We start from the raw sequence: 23,170 nt of genomic DNA on the forward strand, positions 1-23,170 counted from the left end.
GATTCGACGGAGGACCTAATCGACAAAAGTTCTACAAAGTGCTACACTTTCATTGGCTGGCGCAAGGCTGGAGCTGGGCGGAGGCGAGCGAAGCGCTGGCCAATAGGAGGGAGTGTCACAGCCACAGCTACCTCGGTACTCTCTCTAGCGGCCGGCCGGGACGGCCACGCCGGAGCGCGGCAACGGAGCTCGGACGGAGGGGAGGGAGATCCGCCGCGCACAAAAATAGCCGCACCTGGCCGGTCCGCGCGCATACCTGGGACGGGGACGCCGGCGTGGACAATACACATTCCAGACGCCGCCGTCAAAACAGGGGGCCGGTCTCGGCCCTCCCCAGGCTGCGCGGCGGAAGGGTCAGGCGGCGCGGCCCGGTCAGGCCGGACGCGCCCGGGCGGCCGGCGTCCTCGCGGCCGGCCGGTCTCGGCGGTCTACCTGGCCGGCTACGAGCCACAGCCGGTGAACACCTACATAACTCATAAGCATTCATACATGCGGCGGTCACATGCTGATTTGGACAAACGATTTCAGCGAAGGAAACAGAAGACGGTGAATTCCCCAGAACCTGCTTTTTAATTCTGCATGTTATTTTTAATGCAAATTTGCAACGAAACACCTTGGAAAGCACAAGAGATCGTTTCAGCCAAGATAAAAACATCCCCATTATGAACTTCAATATCATGATATGTATTTTAACCCACGCACCGACAGGGGTCTGTCTGCGCCAACTTCTTACCGACGGGGGGGATGACCGCCCCCTGAGATCTCGAGAACGAAGTCAGATAGCGACAAGCGGTAAACGGCATGGGATACGCACGGACAAGGTCTACAATTTTTACAAAGGTCATTTTCAGGTCAGGTCAAAGATGACGTCACAGGGGTCAAAAAAGTCAAAATGGCGACGCTAGATATGGATAGTTTTTTTTTCTCGAATCACTTTCGAACTACAGGGTGATTTTTTTTACTTGTTAAAAAGTAATGAGGTTAAGTGGCGTTAAAATGCAAATATATATGGTAAAATTATATACCAGCATGACGAGCATTCTGGGACATTTTGATTTCATGCAGACACGATGTGAAGGAACGTCCATCGTGTATTTTACTTGTGCTTGAAGTTACCCCCTCTCTCACCGACACGAATCAGCCCGCCTGAGCACGTGTTGAACAGTACCATGGACTCCCATGCTCATTAGGCGGACTGAAAAGGCTCCTATCACCCATTTTCAGCTCTGCCAGATATTTCCAATGTTTTCTTGTTATATCTGCCATACCTGGGTCCAAAAACTAGAAGTCTAGAAAAGGCAGGTCGAGGATTTTGCTACTGGCGGCCCTGGTGGTGTCTGATTCGCTGTTTTTTGTTTCTCCCTGAAGACTGATTCTTCAGAGGTTGCACATACGCCAGATGGACCGTTTGAAGGTCATTTATGACTACAAGCTTGTTCCTGCATTATTTAACGTCTTTCCGAGGTATCTCCTTGATGATCGTATGCTTCGAACTGCCTCAATGCTTCAAAATCATCATTTTGTGTCGTTCCTTGCTGAACGGCGGTGGACCATGCGTGCCCGATTGGTGGGACATTTTCAGGCTCCATTGGGGCCGAGGCCTTCGGTTAAAAGGGACAAATCATGACACCATACAAAATGTCCCAGATTTATCTATCACGTGCATTGCTTTTTTGCACAAAATTTTTTGATTTAGGGACCACCATTGACGTTTACTTTTTAACAGTTAAAAAAAATCACCCTGTACATAGTCAAGATAGGAACAAACTAAGGGCATCATCGTGATCCTCTCGTCAATCCGCATCGATTGATATATATGTTGACCTCGAAAGGTCAAGGTCAAAGGTTGACCTCAGGTCACGTGACCTCGAGGTCGTCATGTATATCATTTGATGCGCCTTGACGAGCTGAACTCAATTGCCGGGGTTACATGAGCAAGTAAATGCGTATCAGGAACGGATTTTCATATTCGCTCACCATTGTAGTCCGTTTGTAATGCGTATTAACTCTGCTCATGTAACCCCGAGCAATGAGACCATCCGTGCGGCTGTATCTTGTTCCTGTACGGAGTTATTGGTAAAAAATCTTTGGTGACCTTTGATGACGTCACATGACCTTACAGCTGTCCAACAGCAAAACAGACCTCAAGGTAGTGAAGGTTGATCGTATATGAATTCATGTATGGTTTATGGGGCCATTCCGACCCGTTTTAGTGGTAAAAACAGGGAGTTGCTTTTTCCCCCATTGACTTATAATGGGGAGGTCGAGAAATTGACCTGACCTTAGGTCATCGATATCAAAATTCCGAGATACAAAAATTGTAGCTACTCATGAGTTTAAAACATCCAGCGACTTTCAAAGGCCTCCGACATCTACTGTAGCTGTGGCACGGTGTCAAAGTTGCAAAAAGTGACTTGAGGCTAAGTCATTCAAATTGACCTGATGACCTGACCTTAAAAGTTAGGAGGTTCAAACTTGCACACCATGTGTAAAATTGATGAGAAAATAGTCGTGCCAAATTTCGCGCGGTTTTCCCGCTATCTACGAAAAACCTAAGGGGGCGGATATCCGCCCCCCGTCGGTGCACGGATTAACCCGCGCCCTGCTGTGCAAAAATGGCGGCGCGGAGCGCCTCCGTTTTTGGTACACCTTATCATACATCAATTCTACACATGTTGTGAAACTCTAAGGCCAAGGTCATTCAAGGTCAGGTCACCAGGTCACTTGAAGTGACCTCACCTCATAAAAAGTTTCAATGTCTGTCATAGCTACACCGAGTGACCGATCGCTTTGAAACTTTCAGCGATTGCTAAGAGCAATAGCATGTACAAAATGCTTATATCAGAATTTTGATATCGATGACCTGAGGTCAGGTCAATTTTGCGACCTCCCCATTATAAGTCAATGGGAGAAAATTGAAATGCGGCTCTTTTGGACGAAAGACATTACAAACACTCCCAAACACCGAATTTACAAGTGGTTTAGACACACTGAACATGAAAATGGTGCCCGTGGCCCTTGTTTATGCCCTGAGGTCATCTTAGGTCACGAATGGTAGGTATCTAACAGTTTTTCGCAAATAACTTTTGATAGAGGCATGCTAGAGAGATGAAAACGCCTTAGATGTGTTCAGCTCGACGATATCGATATGGATCGACTGATATGCAACATGACCCTTTCCGGTCAGGTCATGACCTTGAACTGAGGTCAAATTTTCAAGTTGACCTTTCAAGGTCAAGTTATAGTTCATTCGTTGCGTCTTGACAAGAGGAACACGATGCCGGTGAAAGTAAGCTCGTACAAGGCTTGGGTCAAAAGTTATTGCAGAAAAACTGTTTCCGAAAAAATCGGCTATTTTTGCAGTTTTTGCCCCCTGCAGGCAAAACCGTTGAAGTTAGTTCAACTCTGAGCGAATCACTCAGAAAGGGCGTTAATAGGGCTATCGAATGCGCTTTTCCGCGGCGCTGTAGCTCTACCTATTGGTTCCCGAGGTATGCGTTGGCTTCTTGGAAATTTTCGACATTCGACCTGGAAATCGGCGAAATTTTGCCTTCAATGACCTCTGGTGACCTGACCTTTGACCTGACCAAAAAATTGACCGCAGTGATTTCGTCATTATTTTTGACGCTCTTTCGAACGCCGCCTTCTGCGTATCGCTACGTGGCCCAGGAGCCGAGTTACAAGGGGGGTGTTCAAACACCCCCCCTCCCCCCAGCAGGGCGTGGAAATCCAGGACCCCCAGCCGGGCGCGGGTTAACCCTCGCCCGTATTGGTGTTTTTCCAACCGTGAACGTATAAGGGGGGTCCGTTGGACCCCCCCCCCCCTTGCCGTTTCGCCCCTGATCGAGCTAGAGCTTCGCGGAAAAAACGAGCGTGTTGCCCGTGACGAGAGGAAGCCGATGATACCTAATTTTAAGGTCCTAGGTCATTGGTTGACCTTGCAGGTCAGGTCAATGACCCAAAAGTCGGGAAAATCGGGACCTGTTAGAACGTCGTAAAGTGTGGCTGCTATGGGTTTTTTTGGGGCGCTGATCACGAATATCATGTTAGTTTTGATCACAGATGATGTCTTTATGCATTTAGTCAAGGTCGGGTCAGGTCAGGTCAGGTCAACCAGTAGGGGTCCTGCCGGGTATTCCTAGTAGGTGTCAACCGCCTCTGACAGCTTCGTAACATGTTACGAAGGCACCAAAACTACTTCGTAAATCTTCATATGGTTGTTAAATTCGAATTCAGCTCCAAAAACTGGCCTAGAAACATGTAAAACTCGAAAAAGTGAACCGAGGTCACCAAAGGTCAGTGACCTGACCTGACCTTCAGGTGTCCTTGACACCCACCCTAATGCATGGGGGCAACGTCATATCACATGTTTGAACGCTTGAAACCACGAAAAGACTGCAAACGCGCGGCTAATGCGAGCCGACATACGCCGAATCGCGATTCCGGCCAAACATGGTCTCAAAAGTAGGTCACAGGTCAAAGGTCATTGGGGTCAGGGTCATGAAATTTTCAGGGTAGGTGTAAAATTGATTAACGCGAGGGTACTTAAAGTTTCGTCGCGATCGGCCGCTTTTTACGCGAGTTATTCGCGAAAAACCATGGGGGGTCCGTTCGACCCCCCCTATACGGGCGAGGGTTAATAGAAACGTTCGGAGTTGGAGTCGGAGTCGATTTTTGAAGCCGGAGTCGGAGTCGGAGTCACCCTAAAATCCATCGACTCCGCAGCCCTGAGGCAAACAACTTTTACTAGGCAAAGCTTTGCTACTGTATAGTCGACTACAGAATGATGTTCCACTTTTCACAGGCAATTATTTGCCTGGAGTGGTAGGCTGTGCCGCATCACACGGGCTGAGTTCACAAATTATAGCTTTGTCCCAATGCTCACAATCAACACGCTTAATCGCGTGATAAACGGCACAATTTAGCGCTCCGGTCAACTTAGCTTCTGAGGAGTGGAACATCATTCTGTAGTCGACTATACACTGCACAGCAGTGAATACCAGGTCAAAATGCAAGCATTTTCCTCAATTTGGAGAGTATTTATGGTATGCCCCCTTTGCTACGTCCGAGACCACCTTTCGGGATCCGTCTTATATGATTCAGGCACAGTTTTCTCGCTTGGAATTTGTCAAGAGGTGACGTCTGCTTCCGGGCTGTTCAGAAGTGCCCCCTGTTCTGGGTTGTGGTGTTGCCCGAAACGGCACGAACCTTTCCCGATCGATACATTTTTAGTAAATGGTCCACTGAGCGGCTCTAGTCCAGCGGCTTTTCCGCAAGTCTAGTTAACTTTTTTAATATTTTGTCCCATTCATCATGTCTGATTACGGTGTAAAATAGAATAGGCATTAACTACCGGGTTCATTTACTAAATCAATTTACCTAGGTACTCTTCCAACAGGCTCGATCCATAGCCGATTATCCAGCAGGTGCAGGGCATTCCTATTTATCATGGTAAACGACGCATCCTTATGCACGTAAAATGTAGTAGGGCATTTCCTTTGTAATCACTTGCCTATCCGAGAAGACAATTATGAAACAGCAACTTGCATATAAGTTTCGGAGAAAACTGATCCTTTTTCCACTCACTGACAGACACATCTTATCACGCGTCGATGAGCTATTAATGTTTGGAAACCGATTACGGATTAACCCCTTGTCAGTTCTGTAAAAAGAAAAACGGTCAAGGAACGTGATATCCGCGGATATCACGTCGTTCAGTAAAAGGCACAAAACGCGTATTGTGCCTTTTTCTGAATATTCATTTGGGCCCTGGTTCCTGGAGATATAATGTCAAAATTTTTAGATCCTTCATTGGGCTGAGCCGTGTCCGAATAGCTGGCGAATCCATGGGGTGGATATGAGGGCATTTGGGGGCTTATATCATCGCCCTCCCCGCAGCCACAGCGCCGAACTAAATAAAATTTGCCGTTTATTTTAAAAGAGAGAGAATAAATAACTGTTATTAAACAAAGCTCGATTAAAAGGGAACAGCAATGCATGAGAAATCGAAATCCGATGATTTTTTTTTATTTGAAGAAACTGTTATGGCATGCGCCATTCGTAACGTCCGAGACCGCCTTTCTGGATCTGCCTGTGCTTCAGGGACAATTTCCCGGGAGCGTGTTTCTGCTTACCTTCGGCGCTTAACGACTGATTCGCCGCTGATACAGAGTGTCTCCTATACATCTGACACTTTTTAAATGTATCTAGGTACCGAACAACTCAACAAAAAAATGTTTTCAAATTGGCAGTTGAAAATGGTTCAGTTGGAAAGAGCATTCAATTCTGTCCAAGGTTTAATCTTCATTTTTGCATTATAAGCAACAGTATTCTTAAAAATGTACCTAAATGTTCCATACCATTACATTGTCATTTTTAGCGAAATTCATCGATTGGCCTCAACAGATTTCACGACAGTTTTCGAATCATTCTAAAGTAGAACGCATGAAAATACGACACGGGCACCTCGATGCGATGTATTTTTTGTTTTATTACAAAATGCTTGGCCGTCAAAAAGCAATCGAACGAAATGGATACCAACCAAATCGACACAGACCAACCCAATACACACGGGTAAAAAAAAAACCTTCGCGTTGCGGAGCACGCGGGTAACCCTAGTATACCTATACCTACCTAGAGTTCACCTATGCAGTTACTAGTGCTTATGCATCTCGCCGAGCCGATCGACCGGCGCAGCGACGGCCAGCCGAAGGACAGACGAGGCACAGTAGAGGCACGCATTTTTTTTTTTTTTTTAATATAAATTTAGCTCGAATGTTTGAATGGACGGATTGACAGAGCCGGAGCCCACGCTAAGCAGAGCTTGTTGCGTAGACCCCGATCCCTACCGTCCGATCGCGCAATTCCGGGTATCGGGAGAATTTAGATGCCAAAGTTTAACGTGCCCTTCAAAGCCGGACACGGCCTGCCCCACTCAACTGACTTCAACTGGCTGCGGCTGCTCCCACCAACCGCAGACCATCCCCGTCAGGAGTCTAAGGTCACGCATTCAAACCAAATTCCACAGAAAATGGAAAAGAGGGAGACTGGAGTGTGGAGAATGCCGAGCTTACGAGTGCATACTGCATATCAAAGTCGTTCTCATAGAAAAGTGGCTTAGTATGGAAAACCTTCATTTGTGGCGCCGTGAATTGACAGGCTATGTAGGCCGTGCATGTAGGTGCCTACAACAGAAATTTAACCCTCGCACCGACGGGGGGGCGGATATCCGCCCCCCTGAGGTTTTTCGCGAATAGCGGGAAAACCGCGGCGCGTAGCGCCGCGAAATTTGGTATGACTATAACCTCATCAATTTTACACATGGTGTGCAAGTTTGAACCTCCTACCTTTCAAGGTCAGGTCACCAGGTCACTTTGAATGACCCAACCTCAAGTCACTTTTTTGCAACTTTGTCACCGTGCCAGAGCTACAGTAGATGTCGGAGGCCTTTGAAAGTCGCAGGATATTATTAGGTCATTAGTAGCTACAATTTGTATATCTCGGAATTTTGATATCGGTGACCTAAGGTCAGGTCAATTTCGCGACCTCCCCATTATAAGTCAATGGGGGAAAAATCAACTCCCTGTTTTTACCACTAAAACGGGTCGGAATGGCCCCATATACCATACATGACTTCATATACGATCAACCTTCACTACCTTGAGGTCTGTTTTGCTGTTGGGCAGCTGTGAGGTCATGTGACGTCATCAAAGGTCACCAAAGGGTTTTGGCCAATAACTCCGTACAGGAACAAGATACAGACGCGTGGATGGTCTCATTGTGTTCAGGTCATCAAGACGCATCGAATGATATACATGATGACCTCGAGGTCACGTGACCTGAGGTCAACCTTTGACCTTGACCTTTCGAGGTCAACATATATATCATTCGATGCCGATTGACGAGAGGATCACGATGATGCCCTTAGTTCGTTCCTATCTTGACTAATTCGAAAGTTATTCGAGAAAAACTCTCTCCATATCTAGCGCCGCCATTTTGACTTTTTCGACCCCTGTGACGTCATCTTTGACCTGGCCTGAAAATGACCTTAGTAAAAATTGTATATCTTGGCCGTGCGTATCCGATGCCGTTTACCGCTTGTCGCTATCTTGCTTCGTTCTCGAGATCTCAGGGGGGGGGCGGTCATCCGCCCCCCCCCCCCCGTCGGTGCGAAGTTGGCGCAGACCCCCGTCGGTGCGCGGGTTAATTGTGTTTACTATAAGGGTAGGTAACTAGTATTAGTAATTTCATAGGGAAACGTCCTGAGAACGATACCAGGGAAAGTTTTGTCGGAATATTTAATTCTCGCAATTAAAGGGTTACGTGTTGCTACTTACGATCAACGATTTTATGACGACTTACATAGTAACGATTTGCGAAAAACTGTATTTGCTTTCTCAGTCCAATTTCATCAACACATTTAGCTATGCCTATTATGTTTCATGTTTGGTTTCGCGCTACAGTGAGGTGAGACACTTAAAAAATATTTCGGCCTCATCCACTTAACTATCTACTGGTTCATTGGTTTGTACACGGCAGTGTTCCGATGAAGATAAAATGACACATGTCAATTTCTATTTAGCTCCTACTATACCAGTATAACGCCTTATGGGCGACTAACGGAGCGAGCGAGAGGGTGAGCCTTGCACGTGCGAAATTTCGAGGGGGTACCTCCAGCTGACTTGTGCACGGCACCCTACTAACCGGTCTCTAGTGATGTGCCAAATTTGAGCACAATCGGCCCAGCCGTTCTCGAGATCTGGAATCGGCACCCTGCACGTGCGCACGTGCAAAATGGGTCCCAACTGACTTTCGCACGGCACCCTACTAACCGGTCCCTAACCATGTGCCAAATTTGAGCGCCATCGGTCCAGCCGTTCTCGAGATTTGGAATCGACCCCTGCACGTGCGCACGTGCAGCAGCACCCCAACTCTGGCACATGGATATGCATTGCCTAGTGGGTGCCTACCAACATGCCAACTTTCAGCGCAATCGGCCAAGTAGTTACCGAGATATTGCAACAATTACAAAAGTGACACCTCTTCGTTTTGCACGTGGCACGTGCATAAGGGGTCACCCACATGCATCGGCAATAGTCCAATACTTGGTAGAAGGAATGAAGCTACCCTACAAAAATTACCGCGTGTAAATTGGTCAAGTGGTTGCTGAGATATAAGCCTCGCAAAAGCGTGACCACGGCCGGCCGGCCGGCCGCTCATATTCAGAAATTTCCGTTAATAAAGGGACCCTCCCAGTTCCCACCTTCAAAAAAGTAAATGAATTGGCATGAAAGTGATGTCGCTCGGTTCAGAAAGAGCAAAAACGAATATCTACCTAATTTCATCGAAAAATATTCACCGGTTTTCAAGATATTAGACTTTTACTTTTGTTTACTTTTTGGGATCTTCGCTGTTCTTATAGCGACTTTATTTGAAAGTGCGGCATTTGTTGCGCGCAAAGCAGCATATACCACCGCGTGCTACAAAACGTTTTAGTCAAACATTTAAAAATCGTTAGATGTATGAGATGACGTCACACATTCAGAGGGGTATTCCTATGCATTAGCCCCTCTGAATCAAAATGCTGCAATTTTGAAATTCAATATTTCCGATTTAAGGCATTTCTCGATGTTGTGAGTGCCGAAACCGGTACCTAATTGTGAGCCAGGGACCCCATTTTGGCTATCTCAACTCAAATCTAATGTTAAGATGGGAGGGTCCCTTTAATCTAAGGAAAGACTACGCTCGCTTCGCTCGCTCCGTAATAATTGCCTGTTTTCTTACACTTCATAGACATAAACAAACGTCAAATCGTCCTGCAGATGTTGTAATCCCATTCTTTCTCTTGCCCCGGCCCCCTATACTCCACCCGGCCCAAGCGGGTCCGCCCGCGCTCCACGTGGTCCGGCCCGGCGGCTGGTGCTGTCCTCCCCTCATCCGTGCCGCTGAGCTCTGAAGCGCGGGTGCCCTAAAACCATGAATCACACCCACCCGGCCCGAGCGCCAGTAGCCATGCGGCTCGGGCCCGGCCCGAGCCGCATGGTCCGGCCCGGGCGGGTCTGGCGGCTGTGGATGGCACCGGCCTCATCCCTATCGCGTTGTTGAGGAGTGTACCTGGCAAAGCACAGTGGAACGGGCAGCCTCATTGGTCGACCGCTAGCCAATCAAAACCATCGCACTTTTGAACCGCCTAAGGGCCTAATGGCGTCAGGATCCCTGTAGCACTTAATCGCACTTACAAGCAGTCGCACTTCTGAATCTGTAGCACTCGTGTAGCATTTGCACTAATGAACTGTCGCATATTTGATATACACCCAACAAAATTTCAATGCGCCATATTTTGTCTAAAATGCGTTATAAATATATACAAAAGTCCAGATGTTTTCAGCTGATATATCTGAACTAGGATGTTTATTATTTCGAAATCGAAATGATTATCATTTCGTACATTAAAAGTTTCTGCATTTATAAAAAAAAGCTGACTATAACTAACGCAAGTTATATTTCAATTTGATAATCTAAGTCAATAAAAAATTAATCAAAATGCATTCTACGCTTGAACAGCAGACGTCTTTAGATGACCTTGGACTTGTGCTTGGATTTTTTGCATGTTGTTGATATTGTTAAAGTGTGACATTTCGCAATTTCCGCGCAGCGTATTCCAGGGTATTTCGTTGGGATTGCTATTCATGTTTATAACATTTTGCGATTTTAAGGCGTGGTAACAGCCCGAGCCGTTCAGAAGTTATTGGCCTGCGCCTAACTTGAACTAGGGGCTAGGGTAGGTATATTGCTGGGTATATTGTTCCATAACGCGACGTTGTCCGTTGACGCAAGGCCCTATATACCCGTTGACGTGAATGGCGGCGGGAGGGCGGGGGCCGTCTTACGTCGGACCCGATTTTCAAATTGAAAAGCGTTCAATAACCCCGGATAACTGTCTTCAGAAATTTTTGATAAAAGGTGCCTCGCCCGTATAGGAGGGGGGGGGGTCGAACGGACCCCCTCGGTTTTTCGCGAATAACTCGCGTAAAAAGCGGTCGATCGCGACGAAACTTTCAGTACCCTCGTGTTAATCAATTTTACACCTACCCTGAAATTTTCATGACCCTGACCCTAATGACCTTTGACCTGTGACCTACTTTTCGAGACCATGTTTGGCCGGAATCACGATTCGGCGTATGTCGGCTCGCATTAGCCGCGCGTTAAGCGTTTGCAGTCTTTTCGTGGTTTTAAGCGTTCAAACATGGGATATGATGTTGCTCCCATGCATTAGGGTGGGTGTCAAGGTCACCGGAAGGTCAGGTCAGGTCATTGACCTTTGATGACCTCGGTTCACTTTTTCGAGTTTTACATGTTTCTAGGCCAGTTTTTCGAGCTGAATTCGAATTTAGCAATCATATGAACATTTACGAAGTAGCTTTGATACCTTCGTAACATGTTACGAAGCTGTCAGAGGCGGTTGCCACCTACTACGAATACCCTTACTGATTGACCTGACCTGACCTGACCCGACCTGGCCTAAATGCATGAAGACATCATCTGTGATCAAAACTAACATGATATTCGTGATCAGCACCCCGAAAACCCCCATAGCAGCCACGCTTTACGACTTTCTAACAGGTCCCGATTTTCCATACTTTTGGGTCATTGACCTGACCTGGAAGGTCAACCGATGACCTAGGACCTTAAAATTGGGTATCATCGGCTTCCTCTCGTCACGGGTAACATGCTCGTTTTTCCGCGAAGCTCTAGCTCGATCAGGGGCGAAACGGCAAGGGGGGGTCCAAGTCAACGGACCCCCCCCCCCCCTTATACGTTCGCGGCTGGAAAAACACCAATACGGGCGAGGGTTAAACTTTAAACTTATCCAGACCAGCCAAAGGTACTGAAAGTTTCGTGTCGGACTCGATGTTCGATACAGAAAGCGTTTTGGAATATCGCAGGAAAACGAGACCCCCCCCCCCCCCCCACAGTCAATGAGTCATCCGTGGGTTAATAATTGATAAGCTCTTATAGCGTAGAGCGCTCAACATCTTCAGCTTCAGCGCAGCTTCTGACTTCTGAGTATGTTTTCTAAGTACCTATGCGGACAGCGGTTCAGTCCTATCAGCCCTCCATGGTTGGTTTATTAGAAGGATTTAGTCGGCATTTAATTATGCACCTCAGTTTAAATTCCGTAAAAAAATGTCGACACATGCACAGAAGTGACTTCAAGCTCTTATTTCATTTCAGCAACATGAATATCTTTTTCTTATCTCGTGTTCGTGAGACTGAATAGAAGTGACTTCTTGCTCATTTTTAACTTGATGCCTGCGAATGGAGTATGACGACCTTGACGAGCCGGCGGATGAGTTTGTATCTAAAACGTTCCATGTGGGATGCTTCAACGGACATGAAAGGACTGGTTATGCCCGAGGTTCTCCCATACACACTGCGCCTACTGTCAGCACCGGCTCGTTCTTCCAACCGAGATTAACCACGTTTGCGACGAGTTTTAACATAAGTGGTGACCGGTGTAGAGAACAAAGCGTGGGAAAGCCACAACCACAGCAGCCTTCACCTGAGAGCATATCCTTACTGTATGGATTGCCTGTCACGGTACCAATAAAATTGGAAGATGGCCATGCTCATGAAACTCTAGAAGATGATCTTGATGATCTGGTCGAGCCGTATACCGAGAGGCGCCATGGTTTTCAGGTGCGAGATGACCTCGACGAGCCGGTGGCTCAGTCATCTTGGCAAAGGACTCGGCTCCAAATGGTGGATGATCTTGATGAACCTGATGAATGCGCACAGGCGTTTGCAACGGAATGTCGCGACGATCTCCACGAGCCTGCAGATCTGCCGCTCCCTGCGCCTGTGGCATCTGTGCATGACTTGCGAGATGATCTGGATGAACCAGCTCCTCGCCCTCTACCGGAAACAGTGGAGCACAATAATGCCCTTTTTGATGACCTGGAGGAGCCCGCTGCATCACCATGCCGTGCTCGACAAGATAAGAGAAGCTCTCGCGTAGAGCTACGCGATGACTTAGCGGATCCCGATGTCGATGATCATGCGTCACCTCAGAGGAGCACCGGTAGCAAACTCGACCATCTTTATGATGACCTGGATGAGGTGCTGGTCGATGAACTCATATCAGAAGTTAGCGACCTCATGCTGCAAAGTCATGGTTTTGTACACGAAGGCGCAGAAACGTCATGCCGTTTTAGTCGAGAGTCTACAGCTTCTTTCACTGATGACATCAGCCGTCACTCCTTAGTTCGTCAAGGTACCCAATCTTCACTCCATGCAGCGCAAGGCAGTAAAACGCCCTCTACCTCCCAAGGAGATGTCGCCAAGCGCTTGTGTTTCGAAGAAAGCGAACACCGAATGAAAGGGACACATGACGCTGAAACGCAGAACACCGCAAAGAGGCATCGACGGGAATGCCAACAAACTGCAGGTCGTCAAGAAACAGGAAAACGCTCTGTTGAAACTGTGCAAGGCAACGTCACACGGACTTCGTCTCCTACTATCGCCAGTCAATCATCTATGCCAGCAGTATCAGATGCCGAAGGCCTACGTCATGCTGATGCTGCGCCAAAGACTGCCGCAGTATCCATCAGAGGAGTTGAAGAGCATGCTGGTCTCCCGATAGCCAATGTTTCAGGCAACGAGTCGGAAGTGAACACTCCAACCGCAAACCCTCGCTGTATCGATGAACCAACTGCCAGATCGATCTCATGCGAAGCGAACGTTGGCACTGAAGCCGTGAGTCAGGACGCTCCAGCATCTGGCAAACATGATACATCGTATCCCAAAGATACGTCACGACCTACATCTCAGCAGTCATCACTTCTGTTGGACATTTCCCAGTCTCCAGTCAGGTGGACGTCTCTCCCGCTGCAACAGTCCGAGGTTAGCGTTCCGCCCCCGCTGCCTACATCTCCGCCATTGCTGCGGCCCGGAACTACCGACCCTTTGTCTTCTGCACCACCTATGCAAGTTGATGCTGCTGCACCAGTACAACCCCTGGAAACCAGTTCTCAAACATCAGCTGGAATACCAATGAGCTGTAGTCAGCACAAGTTCACCGGTTCAGTAACTTCCACGCCGCCTACCGAGGACAACACTCCAGCACACGTCTCAAAAGGCGCTTCTGAAAACCTACCTGCGCCCTCTGCGGCCAGCACATCAGCCGCCAAACCACCGAGCAAGTCCCGGGCTGCCCGTCCTGGTGCTGGGAGCCGTGACCCGCGCCGACCTGTCCAGACGGAGACGGTTCTGGCGCGGATTGACGCTCTGCTCGCCGCAGTTGCCACCTGTCGGGAACGCGGCGAAACTCCCGAGCTGCTGCTGCCAGCCAAGACCAGATGGCGGGACCTTCAACTCTGCACCGAGTGAGTACTTTGCGTAACTTCTGAGAGACGCTTTGGTGCCTTTGTGACTTTGCCATACCGTCGGTGTCTATAATCTATATGTAAGATGCGTCGGGTACACAGTGTACGTCGGGTACACTGTGTACCCGACGTCCGCCGAATCGGTTTACGTCTTACCTTTTATCTGATCTTTTGTCTTTTCGAATGATCTATACTCATTACTCACACGATTTATTATCCGTAATTCCATCACACCGTCTACCCAAACACTTCCCTGAGCTACCCCGTGCCCTCTGACCGACAGTGCCGGTCATCTCGTGGTGACCGATGAGACGCCCCGCGCCGAGGTGCGGGTCCGCAGCGAGAGCCGGCTCAACATGATGGTGCTCCTGCTGCAGAAGATCAGACACCTCGTCTCCACCAACACTCACTCAACCAAGAGGTCGGTACGAGTGTAATGGATGCGCTGATTTTCCGCTAAAAGAACGTGCGTAACGCCAGACGATAGGGAAATGTCTTAGTATATTTCAAACTGACTGTTCCAAATGCTATTTCCCATTACGCGATGTAAACACGTTTTCTTTACTCTACAATGGGCACCATTAAAGAGACCCAACCAGTGTGTTTTGCTCCTAAAAACGATAGTTGTCTCAATCATTAGCACCTCGTTTCATCGTGTGTTTCAAGATTCTCGTTTATATATCATACAAAGCGGCTGAGCACTGGTTATGACCCAATAATTAATCGCCGTTCCTCATTCGACAGGGACATCTACTACCAAGAAGTATCGCTGTTCGGCAGCCAACGTGCCGTGGACGCCCTGCTGGATGACGTCACTGACCTGTTGGCCATTCCGCGCGAGAGCTCGCACGTGCGCGCCACCTCCAAGGGCCTGGTGGCCGGCCAGCTGGTGCTGCGCTGCGGAGATGTGCTCATGGACTGCTCGGCGGCCAAACACGGTGGGTTTGCTCGGGAAAGGCGTGTTTAGAGGCGCGAGCTGGGCCATGTGTTGGATGTAGGTTTGCGCGGGAGATGAGTGTTAGATGCGCGAGCTTGACCATACATTGGATATCGATAATTGGTTTGGTGTAATACCCATGGGACTTCTCTCCAGGGCTGCTGGTGCCGGAGAACGTGCCGCACGTGCAGCTGGTGAGCTCCTCGGCACGCTTCATCCTGGTAGTGGAGAAGGACGCCACGTTCCAGAAGATCCTGGACAGCGGTGTGCTGGACCATCTGCCGCCCGGGATCGTCATCACGGTCAGTTACGCCGGACAGTTTCAAAGCTTTCAAAGTTGAAATGCAGTTATCAATTTTATAAGTGTAAATTATCGGTGCGGCCTTCTGTCGCTACCCAAAGTTGATTGTGTACCATCTCTATTCATCACGGCGTCACCGTTCGGCAGGGTAAGGGTTTCCCGGACCTCAACACACGCCTGCTGCTGCGCATGCTGACCTCCCGGCTGGCCGTGCCGGCCATGGCGCTTCTTGACGCCGACCCTCACGGCCTCGAGATCTTCTTCGTCTACAAGTACGGCTCCCTGGTAAGGCTCGTTTGCTGGTAATATGACATACGCTTTGCTGGAATGCATACTTAGGCTTTTATTTCCCTTAAGCCTGAAACAGACTCTTTCCGCAGTCAGGAAATCGCATGCGAGAGCTTATTCAAATACATGGAAGCACGCTCGCACCAATCGCACGCACCTTCCGCAAGCGATTGATGCGAGAAGAATTGCAATGTATTTGAATAGGCTCTCGCATGTGATTTCCTGAACGCGTAAAGAGTCTGTTTCAGCCTTTAGCCGTGCTCGATATTTTTGTCGTACGGATAATTCGGTCGTTTGAAAGCAAGTGCTGAACAATGATTGAGGTTCGTACTTCGTGATACGCATTATTGATCGTTTACTTGGTGCTGCAGCAATTCGTGACATCTCTATTTATTATGCTGTTTCCCAAAAAGTTCTTACACACCCGTTGCTGAGTACCTACTTTCTTTAGCTTCGTCCCACTCAAACACTGAGCTTTATCCATGTGTGGGCAGGCTCGTGCCCGGGAGTCGGACCGACTCACCACACCGGGCCTGATCTGGCTCGGAGTCCGGCCCACGGAGGTACTGCACCTGGATATACCCCGTTCAGGTGAGGCAAAGAGCGCCAGGGGGCGAAGAGCGCCTGCAGTGGGCGGTGAGCCGGACAGGAGGTGTGTTTGAGGGGTGCGACTACGGGAAGCGGTTGAAGTTCTGTGGAGAAAGAGAGGCCAAGTGGGTGCCGCCTCACATTCCCCTCCGTCACTTTCACGCTCGTTCTAGGCGTTGTCTGTTGTGTTGTATTCTTAGAACTGACGTTCACATTGTGTCCTTGTAGATTCCGTACCCTTGCAAAAGGTTTAATAAACCCCAAGCGTCTAATTCAAGCTATACTAAGGCTCCACTTCGACGCAGGAGGGGAGGGGGGGGGGATTTCTCTAATGCATGGTAACCGATAACTCGCTCTTGACGTTCGCTCGGTGCCGCTGTGCGTGCGTGATTTACGAGGTGTTCACGTTCACAGTGTGGTGTCACGGCGGTTCTTTAGTCATGCATTAGGTGACTGGGAACAGGTTATTACATCAGATGCTCAGCGATACTGGTGGCGGGTTTTTTATCACAGCGGCCCGATCGAGCCCGCACTGAGTTATGTCTGAGATATTGAATAGTTTGCCTACCTAATCACGCATCACGAAAGATCAAAATATCTTGTTGCTATTTGGCTTGATTTGAATTGCCATATATTGTAGCCTGATCTCAGATGTTTCGTCGGCATCTTTTTGCTGGCAAAGTTGTAGAAGTTCACCCAAAATAATGTTTTTTCATCAATTATCCGATATTGGATTTGGATGCCTATTGAAAATCATGTGATAGTATCGGCGAAATACCTATAAAGTCCAGCCTATCTATTGCACCGATCGAACCCCGGCCCCGCATCGGCTTGATCTCCGACAGAGAGAATGCTCGCAATTTCTACGACGCCGTAGTAAAAAGTGGCCTGGATCATGTCGGTCATACCTGGGCGTACGACTGCGTCGCAGTGGGTGCCCTCTTTTGTAGCCGGCTGGACTGAGTGTTCGATCGGATTGGCTAAGTATGGGTCATTTACATATAGTTAGGTTAGGGTGGACTCATTTTATATCATAATTGTGAGTCAGAGACAGAGTTATTGCGGAACTAAAAATGGTTGGATATTTTTACAAATGCGGACAGGTTTGATGGAGCTGTTGATAATCATGTGTTATTAATCTGAGTACCTAGTAGATGAGATCACGTGGGTATTTTTGCTTATGCATTATGCATTCATTTACTTCAGATATTCCGTAGGTACGACGTGCAATATCCCGTATTGACGTGCAATATGAAACGTCTAAATTCCCTTTCTTTTATTTCCTGGGGAGAAGCGACATCCAGCAAAAGCGTTCTCTCTTGAAAGACCACTTCGTGACAAGGCTTCTGTTTACAGATGCTTTTGGTGCTTTACATAGTTCATACCGCCATTGCTCCCTTCTATTGTGCTCTCTTGTGTCTCCTATGTGACCGTTCCGTCCCTTTCCCCAGCTCTCCTGCCTCTAACCGCCGCCGACCGCAGCAAGGCCCGGTGCCTCCTCTCTCGGCCGTACGTGAAACACAACCGCTTCTGGCAGCGACAGGTCAGTCCGCACTCCGCGCTCGGCGCCGGGCTATTGGCTTGAGCGAGTCAGAGGTGGCCAACTCGCCAGGTTTTGGGTGACACGAATAGGTCGCTGGCTTGATAGTTTGCAGTGGCACGAAGAGGCCGATGACCCGTTGGGCCATACGACCCTCAAAGGTCACTGCTGTGGAACGGGCTGGCATACAAGGTCGCTGATGTTCTGGAACGGAATGGAACGCAATTGCTCATTTTGTCCCTATTGATAAGATGGCACTACATAACTCATATATCTCCCATTTCCACGGCAAATCACATTTGTATTGCTCGATTCAAGAGCTGGGCTGCAGTTTTTTTTGGGGGGAGGGGGTACCGTAAACGAGGGTGACTTTGCCATGTTTTCAACTTTAGACGCCTGTATTCTTTAAGCTTGTTAACTTATTGGGATGACTCTATGTTCAAAACACGGATGAAGATTAGCTCTTTGGGTTTTGCTACTATCGTATTTATATCTTGCCTAAAAATATAAATTTTTAAGCAAAATGAGTCGTGGCAAAGTTTAACTGAAAAAGGGGTGACTTTGCCACTATGCTAAATAATTTTTTTTAACGCTAGCAAATACTTTTCAAGCATTTTTGTTTCATTGTATGGGGAAAGGCAACCATCTTTAATTGTTTAATAGGAAAAAATAAAGCAATTCGATATTTTTTTGCTCTGAGACGATGTACAAAAAAGGAGGGATACCTTACTTTTTGTAATACATTATATTTGTTGAAAATAACTGAGATTTGATCGTAAATAGAAACTGAAAATGGTTCAGAATAGATAAAGCAAAGATATTATTGTACCGGTAGTCTAGGACCTTGCCGCGTTTTTCCAGCGGCATTAAGAGGAACAGAAAGAGGACGTTCTTGCGGGAACTTACCGACATCCTTCTTATCAGCGTTTTGATCTATAAAATTATACAGATTTCTTCAGCCAGTCTCATTGGCAAACTCAGGAGTTGTAGATGATCATGGCCGTGCTAAAAAAAAAAAAAAAATGGGCCCAGCTTCATCCATTTTTTTTTATTTTGGTAACCTTTGCCTTTTTATACTCCCACTGTGCATTACTGTGTTAAATTTTAACATATAAACTTTTACATTTAAAAAACCAGTTTGGAGGTCAAAATGATGCTACATTTAAAACTTCTTTTGAATTGCATCGGATAAGTATTTCATTTTTGCATTGATAACATGGTGGCAAGGTCACCCCATGTGGCCTGCAATTCACTTGGAAGAATCGCCACCAAAAATTTTAGCTAAATGAAATGACAAATGCCAGTTTTGTTGGATATGCTAACTTAACAGCCTTGTCATGATCAACCATACCAAGTTTCAGCATCACAGTTGGTCTAGAACATGGTTAGATAAAAAAAAGTCCGGACCTCTTCAAATTTGACCATTTCAATGACTCCAATAAAATGGAACCCAGTTCCGTATTTAGTGGCTACTTATCTCTCAGTGTTGGTTATGTTGGAAGGCCCATCAATTATCTTTCGTTTGTGCATACAAACTTATTACATTATTCGTAAAATATCACTGGAGATCACCCTCAAACATTTGTTGAGAAGCATGGCAAAGTCACCCCCGTTTACGGTATTTCTTTTTTTTTCGTCCCTTTGCTTGAAAATAAAATAAGAATAAAGCGTATGCTAGTTACATCTACCCATACGCGCGACTGACTTAGTCAGAAGCCGTCAGTCAATCAAATGCAGTCACCCGTCATATCTATCTAGTGTAATCGGTATAACTTTATTCAGTCGGTTTTAAATTACACACCCGAGAGCAGCGGATTATCGGCGGCCCTTGGGCATCGTCTCGCTCCCCAGATCCGCGAGATCCTGGCGTCGGGTCGGAAGGCAGAGATCCAATGTCTGAGCGCGATCCACCCCACCTTCCTGACGGATCTCTACCTGCCGAGCAAGATCCAGGAGTGCCTGGCGGGTGGTCTGGGAGTCTCGAACGGACAGGATGTCGTTCCCCGGGATCGTACTGAGCCGTGTGAGTCAGTTCAGGCTCTGGCCGCTGTCGAGTAACCAGAGAGGTTTGTCGAAGGCCACCGTCACAGGCTCAGACGCACGCTGTGTAACGTTGTTCACGAGGAAGGTTGGATTCTGCAAAGCCAAAGAAGACCAGGGAAGACGCAGGAGTGTGAATTCGAGTTGGTTGAGCACTGAGCATGGCTTTCGTTGGACGTCGATTGTTAGGTGTGAGCTGCTGTCTTTCTACCGAATTACCGATCAGATGAACATGTTTGATAACTGTGTCGATCTGTCATATACTGTCAACGAATTGTGTTCAGAGAAGTCGCGCTCATTGGAAAGGTAAACTGAAGTTTGTGAGGGATCTATGCTTGTTAAGAATCACCGGCATATAACATATTTGTGCCGGCGTTTTAATTTAATTCGCTTCCTCTTGTAATCATAGCTGTTGCCAGTAATCCATGATCATGTTTCATCGTCAACTTCAGTTTATTCTGATCTCTATCATTTTATATTCTCAGAGGTTCGTGCAACATCATATATCGGTGCAATGTTTCTGGACGCTGTCGGTGCATTATTTGTACCGATTAGTGATGTTTCCGTTGCCGTTTCATTTGGTCTCTCACTCCATAGTTCATAGTTGCCTGTATCTCTAAACATGTTCGTCTTTCAAAAGTCATCAGGAGCTATAAATGTCTTTCTGTAAAGTCGAATGAGGTTTTCGAGTCCTAGATATGTATTTTTATTTATTCACATGTCCCGTTATTTATTCGAATGCCCGGCTCACCGCAGGGCATTCGCTGTCGAGTGGCAGACGGCCGCTGAGAAGTACGACCGGTCTCGCGCTCACGCAACTGAGTACGTACGTGATCATTACAATAGTACTGCCAAGGCTCTCCCCGCCGTGCGCATCGGCACAACCGTCGATGTGCAGGACTCGCGTACGGGCCAGTGGGACAGGACGGGCATCGTGGTCGGCGTGGGTGATCATCGTGATTATCTCGTAAAGTTGCCCAGTGGTCGTGTATTGTGGCGTAACCGGCGATTTTTGCGCCCCCATCGTCCGCTGCTACCTTGTTCGTTTCGCCCATGTAGCGTTCCGTCGCCGCCTGCACGTGATAGTTCGCCCGCGGAACGTGACGACTCTCGGCTCGTCCGATTCCGCCTCGATGGTGTTGATGCGCCCTCTGTGGCGCCGTGTGCTCCCACTGTCACCTGTGAGCCTGCTCCATTGCGTCGCAGTGAACGTGCGCGCCGTGCTCCAAGTCGCTTGGTTATTAATCCGCGGTTGAAGTCCTATGATTAAGGCACTGTGCCCACGTTGCGGCACTCGCTGTAGTTTTGTTACGTTGGTACGTTTGTGTCCATGTGTATGTGGCGCAGAAACATTTTCTTTTTCTTAAACTTAAACTGTTGTACCAGTGCAGTGTCACAACAATTTGGGGGAGGTGTACCGGCCCGTACCTGTGACCGACTGTGGTGGGCTGACCGGGATCGCCTGCGGCGCCTGGGGGCGCCGGCCGGGCGGACGGAGGGTCAGTGTGTGCTGTGGACTGGTGGAGTGCGGTGCGCCAATACACAACACAAATCATGTCATCATTCAATCCCATTTTGTTCCTCATTCAGTCAGACATTGCCTTTACGTTGTTGCTGTTATTCACGACCGTCGTTGTTAGGTATATATGACCGTTCTTGTTGTTGCGTATGATTATGGTATTTGAATACATACAGGCCAGAACTCTCTAATTCGCTTGCTGTTTTTTTTTTTTTGTATTCGATCATCACTGTTTGATTGTATCCTGCTCATGCATAAGCATCCCCTCTATCAAAATGATCCCTCCAAAAGATGATCTTTTACCACGCAATATCATGAGTTTTTTGTGTTATTATTTTGAGTGGTGACGTTGGTGGGTGCTGCTAATCGCTTGTTGACAAACGCTCGCATTGGGTAGGCTCTGCATATTGACAGACTTTTTGTTGGTGGCATCAGGGATGTGAACTAGAATCGGTTGTGTTCTATGGACCAGGCGCAACTAATGATCATAAATGTGGTCAGCTGACCTGACATTATTGCTTACGCATGGCTGCTCTGGAATTCCGTTTAGGTTTGCGGGGCACGCGATTATGCCTAATAATCTGATCAAATTATCAGTGTTTTGTGTCAAACCGACCGAGCCGGTCTAGTAAATATTGCATAGATTTTTGCAATTCGACTCGCTTTTCCTTTCAACACCGGCGGAAATGCCACTTTCTATCGGGCACCTCTCCTGACGGTGATAAAAAGTCGCCTCTTACGGTAATGCCCACCACTTTTTCTGCGGGGTGTCTGCTGCGGTGCAACGGCGGTGGCCGCAGAGGGGGCGAGTTTTTCGGCCGCCCGGGCCGAGCCCGGCCGAGGTTATAAGTACTATGTGCTGGCGAACGGGTTTCCAGTGGCAGTGAGCGCGAGTGGTGTCGGGGTGAGCCAGGAACCCATCATGGATCGAGCCGGCCCGGTGAGTTTTGAGAGACTTCTACCATGTTGTATGGTGCGTGTTTATGTGTCTGTGATGTGGTCTCATGGATAAGGGGCGTTAAGATCGAAAGTTTGTTTGGATACCCATTCATGTTGTCGCTCGGATGTAGTGATACGGGGACGTTGCGAAGCACTTAGATCAGGCCAGTTTCAGCATAAGCTATTAGATCAATAATGACAGAGAACCATACAAAACGCCTTTAATTAGTTAAAGAAAAGGCTTGCCAACATGTACGTACCGATGTCGATGAACAACAATTGACTTCATCTGCCAAATTTTAATGAGCAAACGGCGAACAATTCGCGAGCTCGCATGAACTGTTCGCGAACATGCCCATGGTAAAAAGGGGGAGGGCGGATAAGAGTGATATTACTATCGCACAAGCCGTTTCGCCACTAATTGAACCCTCGCGGAAAAGACGAGTGTGTGCGCCGTGACCTAACACAGTGGACAGTATCTGATTTTAAGGTCACATGACAACCGGTGACCTCATGAATGAGGTCAGGTCACGTGTCCCAAGGTAGGGGTTTTGTTTTTGGTGAATTACTTCGCCACAATTGGTGGCAGACCCGCGATTTTGGCACCATCGTGCTCGTCATTGCATAGTCTAGC

The 23,170-nt window shown here is 47.8% G+C and overlaps 1 protein-coding gene across 2 annotated transcripts; it reads left to right on the forward strand.

Annotated features, from left to right (window-relative positions):
* The first annotated feature begins 10,634 nt into the window (after positions 1-10,634).
* On the forward strand, positions 10,635-21,646 carry LOC122372556 (meiotic recombination protein SPO11-like). 2 transcript variants are annotated; one of them, XM_043349859.1, is made up of 9 exons: positions 10,635-10,665; positions 12,235-14,384; positions 14,668-14,805; positions 15,129-15,322; positions 15,478-15,623; positions 15,770-15,907; positions 16,405-16,501; positions 17,950-18,041; positions 19,890-21,646. In XM_043349859.1, the coding sequence occupies exons 2-9, from the start codon at positions 12,319-12,321 to the stop codon at positions 20,094-20,096; spliced, it is 3,078 nt and encodes a 1,025-aa protein (XP_043205794.1). In that variant the 5' UTR covers positions 10,635-10,665; positions 12,235-12,318; the 3' UTR covers positions 20,097-21,646. The 2 variants fall into 2 exon arrangements, with proteins under 2 accessions (XP_043205794.1, XP_043205795.1); XM_043349860.1 differs by lacking the exons at positions 10,635-10,665; positions 12,235-14,384; positions 14,668-14,805; positions 15,129-15,322 and having other exon boundaries at positions 15,402-15,623; positions 19,890-20,061; positions 20,835-21,646.
* The last annotated feature ends 1,524 nt before the right edge of the window (positions 21,647-23,170 follow it).

Source organism: Amphibalanus amphitrite, unplaced genomic scaffold, assembly GCF_019059575.1.
Source record: "Amphibalanus amphitrite isolate SeventyFive unplaced genomic scaffold, NRLGWU_Aamphi_draft 001372F_arrow, whole genome shotgun sequence".
Lineage (NCBI taxonomy): Eukaryota > Metazoa > Arthropoda > Thecostraca > Balanomorpha > Balanidae > Amphibalanus > Amphibalanus amphitrite.